Source organism: Dipodomys spectabilis, unplaced genomic scaffold (assembly GCF_019054845.1).
Source record: "Dipodomys spectabilis isolate Male_0828 unplaced genomic scaffold, ASM1905484v1 ptg000288l, whole genome shotgun sequence".
NCBI lineage: Eukaryota > Metazoa > Chordata > Mammalia > Rodentia > Heteromyidae > Dipodomys > Dipodomys spectabilis.
Window position 1 is genome coordinate 6052039 of NW_024870965.1, and position 17321 is coordinate 6069359.

Consider the following 17321-nt stretch of genomic DNA (forward strand, 5'->3'; position numbering starts at 1 on the left):
CTCATGGAAACGCGCGGGGTTCACGTTTGCAAAGTCGGAGTTGACATCTTTTTTTCCTGTTGAGTTCTGTTCTCTCAGGGTTTTGTCTTTGGGGTTTTTCCAGGCGTGTTGCCACCAGTGTGTCACGGCTGAGATGTGCGGGTGTGGACTGTGGAGGTCCCGTAACTGTGTGGAACTATCTGGTCTTTCTGTGTATGTGGCGCTGAGGAATCGAACCCAGGGCCTGGTGCTTGCGAGCCCAGGCCTCTACCACCGCACCCGGCCCAGCCTCCGCCCTGTTGGGGCCTCGGGCCTTGCGGTTACTGCTAGGGGGGCCCTCCGCCCCTAAGCCACGCACGGCCCCATTGTTGGATGGCTGATTTTATATATTCTCAAACTTCCCGCCTCAACCGACCGGGCTGCGGGCGTGCTGGGCTTGAGCGGCCCTGGCTGCGGGGCTCACAGCGGCCGGGCTGCGGGACCTGGGCTGCGGGGCTCAGAGCAGCCCGGGCTGCGGGCGTGCTGGGCTCATAGCGGGCCCTGGCTGCGGGGCTCACAGCGGCCGGGCTGCGGGCCCGGGCTGCGGGCGTGCTGGGCTCAGAGCGGGCCCTGGGCTGCGGGGCTGCGGGAGTGCTGGGCTCAGAGCGGGCCCTGGGCTGCGGGGCTGCGGGCGTGCTGGGCTCAGAGCGGGCCCTGGGCTGCGGGGCTGCGGGGCTCAGAGCGGGCCCGGGCTGCGGGGCTCACAGCGGCCGGGCTGCGGGTCCTGGGCTGCGGGGCTCAGAGCAGCCCGGGCTGCGGGCGTGCTGGGCTCAGACAGGGCCCTGGGCTGCGGGCGTGCCGGGCTGGCGGAGGCGGGGGGGGGGGGGGGGGGGGACAGGCCCTGGCTGCGGGGCTGCGGGGCTCAGAGCGGACCCTGGGCTGCGGGGCTGCGGGGTTCAGAGCGGGCCCTGGGCTGCGGGGCTGCGGGGCTCAGAGCGGGCCCTGGGCTGCGGGCGTGCCGGGCTGGCGGAGGCAGGGAGGGGGGGGGCGGGGAGCAGGCCCTGGGCTGCGGGCCCTGGGCTGCGGGCGTGCCGGGCTGCCGGCATGCCGGGCTGCGGGCGTGCGGGGCTGGCGGAGGCAGGGGGCGGGGCGGGGGGACGGGGCCCTGGCTGCAAGGCTCAGAGCGGCCCAGAGCCCACGGCCCTGGGGCTGCTGCAGACAGCGCCCCTGGCCTCCGTCCCCTCCGTCCCCTCCGTCCCCACCTCGCCCGGACCCCGGGGAGCCCGAGAACCTGCCCCGCGCCCTCCTTGCCGCTCCGCGGGGAGTGGGTTCCCGACCCCCGGGTTCTCCCGGGCTGGGCCGTGGCGATGGGTGGTGGGCGCGGCCCTCCGGTGAGAGGAGCCCTCCTGCAGGGGGCAGCCTTACCCCCGCGCGACTGGAAAGGCGCGGGGCTGGGAGGCGGCTCGGCGCGCAGCGCTGGCCTGTGCCAGCGCACGCGTGAGGCCCGGGGTTCGACTCCCCAGCGCCACAGAAGCAGAAAAGCCGGACGTGCGCGGGGCTCAGGCGGTGCCCGCAGCGCCCAGGCCCGGAGCTCAGGCCCGTCCGCCCCTCGCTGCGCGCATGGACAGCCTGTGAGGGCCGAGCCGGGCACGCGGCCCCGCCTGCAGTCCTGGCAGCCCGGGACCGAGGCGGAGCGCCACAACTGCGGTGCTCTCCACGGAGGACCGGCGCGATGACCTGCTCCCGAGGGGCAGAAGGCCCGCGGGGCCCAGGCCAGCCAGTAACGATGCCGGGAGAGAAACCAGACCTGACGGACGGACGGACACGTGAAGGGAGGGGACGGCGCCCTGAGCCCCACGGAGAGCGCGGAGGGGCCCAGGAGGGCCGGGGCCTGCCCTGACCCCGTGTCTTGTTATGGGAAGAAGCGCCCTCCTCTCCGCGGACCTCGGGGTGTTCACACGCAAAGCACGGCAGCCCTGTGTTCACACGCAAAGCAGCAGCCCTGTGTTCACACGCAAAGCATGGCAGCCGTGTTCACACGCAAAGCACGGCAGCCCTGTGTTCACGCGCAAAGCACGGCAGCCCTGTGTTCACGCGCAAAGCACGGCAGCCCTGTGTTCACGCGCAAAACACGGCAGCCCTGTGTTCACACGCAAAACAGCAGCCCTGTGTTCACACTCAAAACACGGCAGCCCTGTGTTCACGCGCAAAACACGGCAGCCCTTGTGTTCACACGCAAAACACGGCAGCCCTTGCTTTCGGCACAGTTTTAACCCAGGGCCGCTGCTCAGCACCGCAGCAGCGAGCAGAGAGGAACAGCTCTGACAGCCCCGAGTAGTTTTCCAGGATAGATAGCTAGGATCTAGCTTTGTGTACCACTGAGGTCAGACGGTGATCTGACAGTATGGCCTTGGCCTCTCTTTCAGAATTACAGGCCCTGTTTTTCCTATGCCGTTGGAAAACCTGGAGACTTAAATCAGCCTTACGAGATCATCAACATTTCTAACAATAACCATTTATTGTGGCCGACGGACCACACCGGGATGTATGTGTTCCGTGTGAAGGTCTTGGATCCGAACTTTAGGTAAATAGACGTGTTTTATTACAATAATTTTAGCATTAATTCCTCAAAACAAAAGCATTATTTTCTTGGTTCATTTTGACGCCAACTAAGCATCCAATTGTTAATTATCTCTGTTTCCCTTGCGCTTTCTAGTAAGCACATCAGCAATTCTTTGGGGAGACAGGACATTGCGATTTGAAATTACATTCTGGAAACGTTGCCTTGTATGAGGGGCGCAGCGCGGCACTGTGGGCTGGCGGTGCTCAGGTCAGGCAGGTGGGGAGCCGTGTGCAGCTGCCCCAGCAGTGGGGGGGCAGAGGCGCAGCAGGGAGGCCAGGGCTTTCTCACGCTGCCGGTGTTGTCCACAAGTCCAGAGGTGCCAGGGCGATTCAGAGATGGGAAGATGGGTGGAGAACGTGGAAGGTCACTTAGCTGATGCGTGGAAGGACTACAGAAAGCTGGCTACCTCTGTATGCTCAGCATCTTATCCCCTCCACCTCTAGGCTCCAATTAGGATTTTGAACCGTTCATGGGAAATCCGCGCTTTAGAATTCCATTGTCCTAACAAATTCAAAGGCAAAACAACAACCCCGTACCAACCCCCAAAGAAAAACTACCCTGTTCGTTGGGGTGGGCAAATAAAATCTCATTTATTTTTTATGTTGTCAGTTGTGGGGCCTGAACTCTGGACCTGGGCGCTGTCCCTCAGCTCTTCAGCTCAAGGCACTCTACCACTTGAGCCACAGAGCCACTTTTGGCTTTTTCTGCTTATTTGGTGCTGAGGAATCGAACCCAGGGCCTCATGCATTCAAAGCAAGCACTCTACCACTGAGCCACCTTCACAACCCAAAATCCCATTATTTTAATCATGTAGTCTGGAAAACTTGAAATCATGTTGATTCCCTCTTTCCCTGCATTTGCCACATTAGGTCAAATGAATCTTTATTTCCTCACACACTTGTTAGACTCTCCCCTTTCCTTCTAGTGCTACTGCCTCCAGGCCTTAGGGAGAATTTCTTTCCTGTATTCTGCTTTTTCTGTTGCTTCAGGGAACCTCCTGGGACTTTGTGTTCACCCCTAGAGAGCACAAAAGGCTCTCAGACTGTAGGTTGAAACTTACTTAAAGATCACCAACTCCCCTAAATTTATCTCCTTTGCTGGACACCATTGGCTCATGCCTGTCATCCTAGCTACTCAGGAGAACAAGATCTGAAGATTGTGGCTCAAAGCCAGCCTGGGCAGGAAAATCTATCTCCAGTTAACAACCAAAAAGCCAGAAATACAGGTATAGCTCAAGTGGTAGAGCACCAACCTTGTGTGAAATGCCAAAGGGAGAATGCCCAGGCCCTGACTTTAAGTCGCAGCACGGGGGCGAGGTGGGGAGGAGGGTGGACGTGAAAATCCATTGGATGGCATTGGTGGAGTTTGAAGATATCATTTACCCCCAGGGGTCACTGACCTGGATTATCTGCTAGAGGAAAGCGAGCAGGAGCCCTCACAAAGGGTCAGAGATGATCAGAAGATCAGGCTTCCTTCCCACTGTCCAGTACCCACGTACAGTGTCACACATGCAGGCCTCTGTTCCCGATCAATCCTGGCTCCCTGAGGGAGAAAATCTACAAATCTGCCCTCAGTTAGATTTGAGGCCGGACTTAAAGTTAGATGGGCTCATGATAATAGTGATCGACCGCAGAATTTAAAGTAGTGCCGGTTTATGTGTGCTCAACAGAAACAAAGGCTTCTCCCCTCTGCAAGAAGGCGCTTGAAATGCAACCTCACAGAATTCCCAAAGGAAACATTTCAATAAACAAAACATGAGAGGAAAAAAAACAAAGCCATGAATAAGGGCCAACAGAAACAACAAAAACATCCTGCAACAACCTGGCTTTAGTACATATGGATTATAAAATATGTATGAATATGTGTCTATTATTCTTAAAGAAGGCTTTGAAAATGTAATGGAAGTGTCAGACACTATCAGAAAATTTAGAGAAGGAACACAAAACTCCTGGAAATGAAAACGATAATCAATGTAATGTTGTCTGACAAGATTAAGCAAGAGTCAAGACCCAGCTGAAGAGAAAATCAGTGAACTGAAACAAATGGCCATCCCAGACTGCATTATCATTGGTTCATTGGAAGCTCTGCAACTCCCAGAGAACAACTCCAAAACCAAGTCCACCTGTCAAAACACTTAATTAACCAGAGCCATGCTCGTTATACCACATGCTGTCTCACACCTGGCAAAGAAGTCCAAGCATAAGACAGCGAGAGAGACACGGCCATTCCCAATGACAGTAGTTAGTGGTTTGTGCTTCTCCGCGTCTTTACCCAGCCCTGCAGAGCAAGTACGGTCTTCCTTCTCGTGAGTCTTCCTCAGTGAAAAGGGAGAGACCCCACTCCCAGTCCTCTCCTCCAGTTCCTAAACTCGGGTTGGCTGGTGGGGAAGGATCGGTCTATCTTGGTCACAGGCTCAGAGAACTGACCTCATTGTAGGACTTTACAGTCTCCCCCGAGACCTCTCACACCTGCTTTATGACTTCCATCACTGTATAATTTATCACCCAAACTTCAGAGAGCATGGTAGGTCACCAGCAACGTATGATTACCTAGTAATAAAAGGCAGCCTTCAAAGTCCACGCCGCCGCTTGAGGCCAGTGAGCTGCAGCTCTGCCTTCCTTGGCTCTAAAGTGAGGTCCTTGGTCAGAAACAACAGGACGTGGTGGAACATGACCACGTGGAGCATCTCTAGCTAGTGTTGCAGGCAGACGCTAGGCAGAAAAGTTAAGGTTACGTCATAGGAAGAATCGCCATGCCTTCCACGTGAGGTTAACCGGTCACCAGGCGGCAGTCCGAGGCCTCTGGATACACATCCTTTGCAAGGATTAAGGAGGTTCTCCACGGGAGGCGAGCTGGACAGTGTCTGGACATCAGCTCTGGAGAGGGGAGATGCGGGCACTTCGGCCACGGGGTTTATGGGCCCACTGAACAGGCATCCAGTGGTTTCTCTTCTGAGAAACATTCCCATGAGACTCAGATATTCTAATTCTTTAGTCTTGCTCCAAGAAGTTCAACGGCAAGCCTTTCCCCTAAAACTACTCATCCGTTCTTACTTCTTCCACGTCCTGACCTGGCCACATCATCCAGACGTCGAGCTCATGTCTGTGATGATGCCACAGGCCATCTCCTCGAAAACGGACCCCGCGGAAAGCCCCTCATCCTGGGAGGCCTTCTTTCCTCCTTCAGTCGTCTGGGCCGCTCCTGGGTGGAGCTACAGCCCTCGTCTGCATTGAAGGCAGCCGCACATCCGTCTTTTTTTCTTTGCAGTCAACGGAGTCCTGAGGGGCCCCACGTGTCCAGCCAGCTTGAACGGTGACCCCCAAGACCAGCTCTGCGCGGAATCACTGCACTTAACAACAGGGGTCAGTTCCCCCCTACGCTGGAGATAAGCCTCCCTGGACAACAGGCAGCCCAGGCTTCAGGGTCGTCTAGGTGACCACGCTGTCAGCGCAGGTTCTGCCAAGGCCTTAGCCACGAGCTGTTTCTCAGGACCATTTTTGACAAATGGCGCTTGCATTTGCTTTAAAACCACAGAGCCGTCTTCTGACCTTACGTACATCTGACAGGCATGCCTCGTCTCCCTAATCTACCAGGGCCTCACCGAGCACCTTTAGATCTGCTAAACCACAGTGGTGTTCCCATCACCAGCGTAGTACTCCGATTTCCCTCTAAGATAGGACAGCACTCAGTCAGTCTGGCCTGGCTGGAAGCCTTTTATTAGCCATGTGGCGACTGTCTCCAGCTGGCAGAGCTTGGGAGAGCAGCCCTGTTTTCCTTTTCTTGGGGAATTTTTATAGGAAGGGGTTACACGTAGGTCAAGTTTGTCAAGGCATGCAAGCAGTTACAGACACTAAACAGCCTTGAGTCACAAGAGCATAAGCAAAACATAATCTGGACTTGGTCAGCATGACTGATACTATCGATGCTATTGAGACTATTGATACTTGATTACAAAAAGTCAAAACATATCCCTGGATTACAGATGTCAAAATACAACCTTGGGTGGGAGCAAGCTTCTGACTGACACCATAGTTCAGTTTAACCCGTGATAACTCTCCAGGCTGTCTGCGGTTGTCAGCAATGTTTGTGATGAACTGCAGAGCTGTCAATCTGGAGAGAGGGAGAGATGCTCTCTCTTTTGCTTTTTCGCAAGGATGGAAAAAGCTAAGGCTGACTACTGTCCATTCCATCTGGAGTCTCTCTACCCGGAGGTTTTGCTCTTAATCAATAATTTTGTTCTGTTTTCTGGTTTTACATTTTTTTAAAAAATGTTTTTTATTGAAAAAAAATACTGTACAGAGGGGTTACAGTGAGCAAGGTCATGAGTACATTCCCTTTGTTTTTCCCCTCCCCTCCCTTCCCTCCCACCTCCACAACTACACTCCCCTTTCCCCTCCTCCCCCCCACCTAAATTGTAACGTTTGGTTTGTTTTTCAACATAGTGTCTTGTGCATCTCCTTGTTACATGGACCAACCTGTATCCCTATTTAAGCATTTGGGTTTTTTCTTCCCCTCCCCAAGCTACGGAAGTGTTTATACAAGATGCAGGGCACCGACATCAAATACAGTGAAAAGAGGGCTTACACCTACCATGGGGGAGGAACATACAAAGAAACAAAAAAAAATCACATGGTATATTATAAATAGGTTAGGAACAATAGCAAGAAAGAAAAAGCCACTTGTGTCCCTATCTTGGGGTTCATTTCTCTTAACACCATCTTATCTGGTCATATGTACATAGCTTTTGACCTTTCCTGCTTGTCCCAGACATATACTAGATATTGCAAATAAGGGAAACCATGAGACCTGTTTCTTTGGGTCTGGCTTACTTCACTTAATATAATTTTTTCCAAGTCTTTCCATTTCCTAACAAATTGGGCAATGTCATTCTTTCTGATGGAGGCATAGAATTCCATTGCAAATATATACATGTATATATACACACACACACACACACACACACACATATATATCACATTTTCTTCATCTACTGAAGGGCATCTGGGTTGGTTCCATAAAAATATGGAATGCTTCATGAACTTGCGTGTCATCCTTGCGCAGGGGCCATGCTAATCTTCTCTGTATCATTCCAATTTTAGTATATGTGCTGCCGAAGCGAGCACTGGTTTTACATGTTTCTTCCTGTGGATATCCTTCTTTTCCAAGGGAAGAGGGCTCAGTGGAGAAAGGAAGTTTCCTGCAGCAGGAGGAACTGAGGCTTGACAATAGAAGGAACTTTCTGCCAGTGAAGAGTAATTCAGAGACCTTGATTTTTGGTGGGGGTCATCACAGCCAGGGCTGTCCGAAAGGGCAGCCTAGTCCTAGTCCTAGATCTCAGGACCTACCTGTCATGCATATTTTATGGAAAGAAGCATGTCTAAGTGTGGCAGGTTATCCTCAGACTCAAACTGGAGCAAAAACTTAAAATAAGCCTCCTCCTCTCTTCTGGGCGGAAGCCCGAGCAGCAGCATGTCTACACTCTGGAAGGTGCATCGTGCGCTCCACAGGGCATGGCACTTGTATCTGCAGGCTGCAATGCTTCCGGCCGAATAAAGGACCAGCAGGATGTCCTGTGAAACCATGAACGCAGCAAGCTCCCTGGCAGTGACGTCCTGAAGTGGATGTGGTATAACTAACGCAGGGAGCATGAAAGCAGCCTGCCTCCAGTCTTCTCCGCCTTCTCTGCTGACTCGAAGAAGGCGGAGGGAATGCTTTGCCTCATTCATGGCTGCTTCAGTTTGCATTGATTTGCTTCAGTGATGCAACTTGTCCTGAGAAAAGCCACTGATGATCTCACGACCGTCTCCTAGCCGTTCTCCAGATCCATCAGTCTTTCAATTCAAAAGGGAGAGACAAAAGTTGGGTCTCAGTTTGTGACTCAGATTCCCTAGGAAGTGGACTTTTGAGCTGAAGACTGGCCTGTCGGAAGTGTATTGAGAAGTCTTCTGTGATCACCAGCTTTGGAGGCAGCAAAGAAAGTAAACTTGGGGAGCAGAGGTGCTCAGGGCTGCAGTGTGGTTTGGCGGAGCCCTGGGCGGGTCTCCCGGGGAGCACAGGGCCTGCAGTGGCCTTGCAGAGTTGTTCTGAACTGGAGGCCAGGAAACCAACAGTCACTGGGGCAAACAATGGGGAAGGGTGGGGCCTGGGTGGAGGGCAAGTTCTAGGATGGACTCCACCAGCTGCTCCCCAAATAAGAAAATGAGTACTCCGGTCCTGAAAAGAGAATAGAGAGCCATCCATGACGCTAGGAAGTGCAGCGCTCTGGCCGACAAGATCAAGCCTCAGCAATCCTCCCAGGAATGGAGTGTGATCTTACTTGATTTTGTTTTTCTACTACTTCTAGTGCAAGGCTCCATCCCTGGGCTAGCGCATGCGAGGCAGGTGTTCTAGCGTGAGCTACCTACAGCCCAGACCTGGTGGCAGTGACTACCATGTGTGCTTTCCATGGTCTTACTCTTCCACTCCTAATAGCTCTTTTCCACGGGGCTATTTGCAGAATTCAGCGTAGGGAATTCCACCATCTATTAAGACACTTAGCACATCTTCCCCAATTACTCATTCAGGAATAGAAGGATAATTATAGAAGGTGACATGGGAGCCGCTGTGAAGCGAAGAGTCAGAACTCCATCTGCACCCACCTTCCCTGTGCTCCCATTCCACCCAATGACCACCTGTAGACTGGTTCCACTGGGAAAATAAAAGCCATTAGTGCTGGGCATTTCTGCTTTCCCAGTGCACATTTACCCTGCAGAAAGCTATGGGGAAGGTTTCAGGCAAAGGTGGTTTTCCTGGGTTTCTTCCTTAAGGATTCTCATAAAATCAAGGGGTTGTGAATATACCAGCAGGCAGGTGTAGGAATAAGGTAAGCTCCATGGTCCTCTATTATAATGGCTTATGTCAGCTGTTGTACATTAGGTTTCTTTTGGTTGTTAGGATTGAGTGGGGGCTTGGAGAGCTGCTTGTGTATTCCAATCCTAGAGTCCCCATAATCCACCAGGATGCATCCACATCTACTCACATGGAAGATATAGTTCATTGAAGGAACACAGCCTCCTTCATCTCCGTTGAGCTATTTGGCCTCCGCTGTAAAGGGTCCCTTCATCCTTACTGACATGGAAGAGCCTACTCCAATGCAACTGTCTCCTTTCTGATACCTCAGCCTAGAAAACCACCACAAAACACTGCTTCTGAGCCCAGTAACTTACATCTGAGAAATCCTCCTCAACAGCCCTCTTTCCCTTTAGATTCATTTCTAAACTGTGCAGTAGAGATTCCAGCATCTGGATTTTTATTTGACTGAGGAGAGTACTTTTTCTGCCTACTGGTCCTACTCTCCAAGTATACTTAGGGACTTGCCTGTTTTACGTTTTCATTCTGTCAGATTTGTTGTTTTGCAGTCCTGGGGCTTGAACTCAGGGCCTAGGTACTGTTCCTGAGCTGCTTTTTGCTCAAGGCAAGCACTCTACCACTTGAGCCACAGCTCCACTTCCAGCTTCATTTTTTTTGGTAGTTTACTGGAAGTAAGAGTCTCAATGGACTTTCTCCACTCATTTCAAACTGTGATCCTCAGATCTCAGCCTCCTGAGAAGCTAGGGTGGCAGGTGTAAGCCTCCAGTGCCCAGCTAGCTCTATTTTGGGTTCCCATATTCCGAAGCTTTGTTTAAAGGGATACACACTGGAGATTATTATGCCATCTTCATGGTTCGCTGGTGTCCTCTTCCTGTTCCTTCCTTGTTCTGACCAAGAACAATTCAGGCTTACGCAAATCACCCATTTCTTTATTTGCTCAGTGGGTTGGTAAGCCCTATTTTATAATTTTTTTCTTGAGACATAGTCTTACTATAATAGCCCAGGCTGGCTTAAAACTTGCTAAATAACCCAGTCTGGCCCCAAACTTGTGATCTGCTGCCTCAGCCTCCCAAGTGTAGACCCCCCGTCCAGTCATCTTAGGGTATTCTGAGACGTGACTAACATTGCTGAATATTTAGCAAATAACTCAATAGACGTCAGCTCTTCTGTCCTCTCCCACGTGACGGCAGAGGAAGTCCCGCAAATGGTTCTTCACTCACATCCTGCCTCTGTGCCAGCATCTCGCTGTCATGCGCACGGACTCTGCCAGCCCCTCCTTGGAGCTCCTGACACTTGCAGCCAACAGGAGACAGCCCTCATCAGTGGCCGCACGGCTCCAGGGCAGGGGCCAGTGGCTCACACCTGTCAGCCTAGCTACTCAGGAAGCTGAGATCTGAGAACTGTAGTTCAAAGCCAGCCCAGGCAGGAAAGCCCATGACACTCATCTTCAATTAGCTATCCAAGGGTTGGAAATGAAGCTGTGGCTCAAGTGGTGGAGCACTAGCATTGAACCAAAAAGCCGAAGGACAGAACCCAGGTCCTGAGTTCAAACTCCAGGACTAAAAAAAAAGTCTGAACTCAAACCCAGGCTCTGTCAAACAACGGTGCAGACTTTTGCAAGTTTCTTAGCCTATCCAAGCTGCCTGTAGAAGGAAGGGTTTCCACGAGGACACAGAGCACACAGATCGCCCCAGCGCTCGCCGAGCTAGCGAGCGCTCGGCTCGCACTCACCTCCAGCGAGCAGTAACGCGCTGGGCCTTCGCTGTTTGCCATTTCTGTGGCTTCCTGAGTGCCCAGGAGCGCAGTGACCACGATCCCGTTGTCTTGGGAACCACTACGAAGATGCTGTCATGCGGAAGGAGGGACTGGGGGGCCTGGCACCTCAGAGATGGAGCCCCCACGAGGAGCCTCCTCTTCTGAACCTAGTCAGGAAAATGACGCCTTAACCACACCGGTTTGATTGTTGCCGTAGAGACGGGCAGGGAGGTTTTAGGTGATCTAATTTAATCTTCAGTATGACTTTTCTGATTTGCAGTTTCTGTAAACTGTCGACCATATTTGCGGTGGAGACCTATGGAGTGATTCCCAGGTAAAGACCTGAGCGCGGGCTGGGGGTGGGGCGGGCTGGAGAGGCGGGAAGGAAGGGCAGCGCAGCGCAGGGCGGCCACAACCCTGTTACACAAGTACGTGGACGCCACGGACACGAATCCAAGCCTAAGAGCTGACATGCACAACGTGTTCACTGCAGAGCCGGTGGCTGTGTTTCCCACTGCCTTGGCTTTGTTGTGATCTGGCTCTCTAGGAAGCGTCTCCCAGATGATAGAAACGTGCGACTTTCCTGAAGTCCTCCTATTTCCATGTCCAGGTAGGATGGCTTGCACACAGTGTCTGTGTGGTACGGACCAGGGACTCCCGCTCATCCACCATGCATCCCGTTGGTTCTAAACCCACTCAGCCACCCGGCCCATTCTGCCCCCAGCACGCCTCCCTGGCAGGCTGGCAGAAAGCCGAGGTAGGGACCGGCTGGGCCTTCTCACTCCACCCTGAGCCACTGCTGCTCCTGCCAAAGCATTCGGAGCACAAGCCATGAAGGCCTTCATTTCTGTCTCTGGGTTCAGCACCAGTCCTTGGCAGAGCCGCGCGGTGTTCACACTTAAGGGAGAGCCTCGCACGACTTGGCTTCTCTGTCTTGGGTTTTGTGTACAAGGTGCAGTATAAGTAGAAGACAGGGATTGGAGGCAAGCTGGGTACAGGAGTGCACAACACTCCAGGATCTACCCCTTGCACCCAGACAGTTGTTTCTTGTGCTCTATTTAAAACATTACTGACTTTGGGCTAGGAAGGTGGCTCAGTGGTAGAGCGCTTGCCTTGCATGCATGAGGCCCTGGGTTCGATTCCTCAGCACCACATAAGCAGAAAAAGCCGGAAGTGGCGCTGTGGCTCAAGTGGTAGAGCGCTAGCCTTGAGCTGAAGAGCTGAGGGACAGTGCCCAGGCCCAGAGTTCAGGCCCCACAACCGACAAAAAAAAAACACAAAAAAGAATACTGACTTTATATTTGTTTTATGCCTGTGCAAATACAAGGGTGGAGATCTGAATAACCCACCAGTGGGAAAAGGCACAAGCCAAGCTTTTTTTTTCCCTCTGGAATGGGTTTGGAGGCTTGAACTCAGGGATTAGACACTGTCTCTGAGGCTGGCTCTCTACTACTTGAGCCGCAGCTCCACTTGTGGCTTTTTTTTTTTTTCCTTTTGTTAGCTCATGGGAGATAAGACCCTCACAGACTTTCTTGCCCCTACTGGCTTCTACCTGCCACGCTCAGGGCGCAGCCTCCGGAGCAGCTAGATCACAGGTGGGAGGAGTTAGTCCTGCACAACTGTGGGAAATGGACCTGTTTTATAGCGCCTTCTCTTCCTCCCGGAGCTGGCATGTTCGGTTACTGAGCATAGGAAGCAGTTGTCTGCGCACATAGCCACCATCAGGCAGGCGTGGCCCTGTCCGCTTGTACCTGCGCCCCTGTGGTATGGCCGAGGCTGAGCTCCTCTCAACACCAGGGCTCCAAAGGTGCCCCGGCCGGGGCTGGTGTGCGGGGCCTGTGTGCAGGAGCCAGGGCTGCGCACCGCTCTGGAGAGCCTGGTTCTTCTGGCTTCAGCGTTCAACCCTTCCCCCTCTTCTCCAGCTTCTCCATTCTGTTCTCTGGGGTTGCCCCCCCCCCAACCCACAAACTCACCTCCCACTGCTTCCTGAGGGAGCACGAGGCTCTCCCGAGGACGCCGCTCACCTGCGATGTGTTCAGGTGTGTGCCACGTGCCTCGGGGCCCTTTCCCTCTTCCAGATCATTCCTGACCCTGGGTCTCACTCTAAAAAAGCAGAGACTCAAAAAGCCAGCGCAGCCTGGTGCTGGGCTGGGCACAGGCTCCGGCCTGAGCTCGTCCGGGCCTCACTGCGGCCTTGCCTACAACCTGGTTCGCTGCTGACCACAGCCCTGTCCTCGCAAGGCCCGCCCCGTGTCCCGTGGCAGCCCTCCCAGGCGCTCTGTCTCTACCATTGGGTCTTCTTTTGGTTATTGTATAACTATGGAGTTTCCTCTTTCTCTCCCCCGCCCAGCCCTCTCCCCAGCAGCCATTAAACCTCCCCCCCTCCCCCCCAACCTTGAAGCCTCGCCCTGTCTTCTGTCATCTCCAGCAGCGATCTCCACCTGTGCACACCCGACTCCAGACCCCTGGTCTTAACCCGCTTAACCTCTCCTCCTGCATTGCTCAAAGGCTCTTCCAACTGGACATGTTTCCCCTCCCAATCCTGCACTCCTTCGTCTGTCCTCCAAGGGGCTAACTGCATCCACCATGGTGGGACCATCCTGGTCCCACCATGGTGGATGCGATGGTGGTATGAATCGCGGCTCTTGGTGACTCTGTTTTCCAAAGTTCCCTCTCCTGGGAAATGGCGCACCCGATGCCAAGCCCGATGCCAAGCAGTCAAAACCCTGGATTCACATTGCTTACTCTCTCTGGCTCTGTTCCCATTCACCCTCCTCAGCTTCGGACCTTCCAGCCTTCATTCAGTCCACAGCACTCCCTGCACCACAGGGCCTTTGCACAGGCGCTTCCTCTATATGGAATGGCTTCCTTTCCTGCTTTACCACATATGTAGGTATGGAAGCACACGATCAACTTCACCTCTAAAGACTAAACCCTGCTACTGTGGCTTGCACCCACCACGCAGCATCTCTCTGCTTCTTGACTCTTAACAGTTTGCGATTCCAGACCTCTCTGCTCGTTACTTGGTTAATGAGCAGTTCCTCACCGTAATGTTAGCTCCCCAAGGATGGGCTCACATCCACCTTTACTCAGTGTCCACGGCACCACCTTGCACGGCGCCTGGCAAGCTGTCCAGTGGTTATGGCACTTAATTAAGGTCCAAAATAAACCATACTCTGGAACCAGCTTATGTGTATGCAGCTGAGAAAGAAAATCAGAGGGCGATAGCACCCACAAAAAGAATCATGGCATAAAAGGAAACCAAAAACCAACACAGTACTAGGACAGAAAATGGAAAACAGCACGAAGGTGTTTGACCTAAGAAGTGAAGCTACTCTCATGAGAGACTCCACTCAGTCCTGAGCAAAGAGCCGAGGCCTGGCGCCCAACGGCAGTGCCACCCAATAAACACACACACATGCACACACGCACACGGACACACACATGCACACCTGACTGGCCCTCAAAGCCAACACACCCCAAAGTAAACCACCTAGAACCTCTTGGGCCCAGGAGTTTATTTTTGTTTGTTTGTTTTGCTTGTTTGTTTTTAAAGCCAACCTGGCAACTTAAAGATACCTCATGTCCCCATCCCTTAAGAAAAAACAAAACAGTGTTCCCTGTGCATTTCCTCAGCCATCTCTTTCCATCTCCTCAGCCACTAACTTAGTAAAAAACCCACATCCTCACTCACCTGGCTATTGTAACACCTCAAAACTGGCTTTCCTGCCTGACACCCGAGGTTCCCTGCTACCACTCAGAGTCCTCCTCTCCCCCCACCCCCTTCCTCTTCCTCTCGCACTGTGCCTAAGCCCTGGCGCACAGCCGCAAGCCTTAGCAGTCTGTACTCTCCAGCAAGGCTCTAGTACTTCTGAGTAAGTGAACTAACAGGCAAGTGTGAAGGAAGACTTCCAGTGAGTTCTGTCACTGTTCTTATTCCAGGCCAAACATCTACCTGGTGATTTCCTTACTCTTTGTCCTGGTACTCGTGTTCCTGTCCATCCTGGTCTTCAGCTACTTTTACTACCTGCGAGTTTACAGACAGTTCATCTATGAACCACTTCACAAGCCGCAGAATAAACAAAAGAAAAATTAGGGGTAGCGAAAGTTTGCTCTGGAAATGTGGATATAATGTGGGTGTGTGCGTGTACGTATGTAGTCACATGGAGTGTGTTTGACTAAGAAATACTTGAATCAAATTCAAGATCTGAGAAATGTTCTCAAATTACTCCCCAACACTTTCTATAGATTGTGTTATTAAGGCATTTATTCTCATTTAAAGATATTCAATATTGTCCTACTGAATTTTTAAGACAAACTACTTTTGGTTATTATAATCCTTCCCAACAATGAAAGTACATTGTAAAAACTGTACAGATGTGCCAAATGGTATTTTGCATAAAAATTTTTCGTATGGCTGTAGTTAATGTATGTCAAAAGTGTGCAGAATTAAAGAAGGTCTTAAACAGATTTCAGAGGGTTTCTAGCGGTGGATTCAGGCATGGAATGAGGCAGCTGGAGCTAGGCTCCAATCCTAACTTTCCACATTCCACTCTGGTGCTCAGAATAAGTTTCTTAACCTGTTAAAATATTAGTGCTATCTAAATAACTAGTATTAGGGCTCAACAGGATAAGCAGGAGGAGCTGGAGAGTGGGTATGTCTGTGTGTGTTGCATGTATATATGTATTGTGTACAAGTGTACTCTGTATTGGCACGTGTACCTCTATGCATGTATTCATGTGGTATGTATATGTGGACTGTGGGGTGTAGAGGGGCCCGATAAATCCAAAACCCACAGCGTATGCAGCAGGAATGGACATTCATCGGCGAAACAGAGTTGCACAGGACAGACAAGGCTGCTTTCCCCAAAGAAATCATTGTTTTACAAAGATCAAGAATAGGACAGGTACTGGTGCTTACCCCTGTAGTCCTAGCTACTCTTTGGGCTGAGATCTGAGGATTGAGGCAAGAAAGTCCATGAGACTCTTATCTCCAATTGAGCACTCAAAAGCTGGAATCGGGGCTGTGGTTTAAGTGGTAGAGTAGCAGCCTTGAGCAATAATCTGAAAGGACAACATGTAGGTCCTGAGTTCAAGCCCCAGTGCTGGCAGCATGTGCACACACATACACACACGCACAGAATCAGATGGGGATACCTACGATTTTATACATGGAAGTCCCAGCAATAACTACTGTACACTTTGGGGAAAAGATAAAATTCTCTCCTTAACTAATAGAATTCACAAAGCCAAAATCCATGAGCTGAATCAGAGCTGCAGAGCACAGCAGTGACCACGGCTTGTGCAGTCAAGAGCCGACTCTGCCATCAGGACAGACCAGGGGCAGCCAGTTCTCGATCTACAACAACTGAGTCTGTGAGGCTCTGGTTAGCATCTATTCACACACACACACGCACACACACACACTATGGAGGGGAGGGTCCTTGGAGCAATTGTCTCAATAAAAAGTCATGGTCTGAGCTGGGAAGGTGGCTCAGTGGTAGAGTGCTTGCCTAGCATGCATGAGGCCCTGGGTTCAATTCCTCAGTACCACATACACAGAAAAAGCCGAAAGCAGTGCTGTGGCTCAAGTGGTAGAATGCTAGCCTTGAGCAAAAGAAGCTCAGGGACAGTGCCCAGGCCCTGAGTTCAAGCTCCATGACTGGAAAAAAAAAATGTCAGAGTCCCTTATGAAGTTCCCAAAACAGATTAAGTATTCAGATCCAGAACTCACCAGGTACTGGTGGCTAGGCTTGTAATCATAGCTACTAAAGAGGGTAAGATATGAGCGTCCAGGTTCAAGCCAACCAGCAGATAAATCTGAGAGCTGCTTATCTCTAACCAGCTAAAAGCCAGAAATGGAGCTGTGGCTCAAGTGGTAGAGTACTAGCCTCAGGCAAATAGCTCAGGAATGACATCCAGGCTGTCCCAGGCTTCCTGCGCTGTGATAGGATGTTTGCTCTGAGCTGCGCTAAGATCCTCAGATCTCAGCCTCTTGAGTAGCTAGGATTACAGGCATGAGCCCCCAGAACCTGACTTCACAGCTTTTTTTGTGGTGCTGAGATTTGAACTCAAGGCATTGTGCTTGCTATGCAGGTACTCTATCACTTGAGCCATGCTGCCAACCCTTTTTGCT

General features: G+C 52.0%; 1 protein-coding gene and 1 non-coding gene across 2 annotated transcripts in view; one reads left to right on the plus strand and one right to left on the minus strand.

Moving 5' to 3' along the window:
* Nucleotides 1-15643, plus strand: part of Catspere (catsper channel auxiliary subunit epsilon) — a 133897-nt gene extending 118254 nt beyond the window's left edge. The window contains exons 20-22 of the mRNA XM_042701289.1: nt 2385-2542; nt 11466-11519; nt 15128-15643. Coding sequence (XP_042557223.1) covers nt 2385-2542; nt 11466-11519; nt 15128-15281 — 366 coding nt within the window. The 3' untranslated portion in view covers nt 15282-15643. The remainder of the gene's footprint in view (nt 1-2384; nt 2543-11465; nt 11520-15127) is intronic.
* On the minus strand, nt 7598-7704 carry LOC122126789. The gene has a single exon (XR_006151006.1). It is a non-coding gene; the product is annotated as a U6 spliceosomal RNA (small nuclear RNA).
* Nucleotides 15644-17321: the final 1678 nt, after the last annotated feature.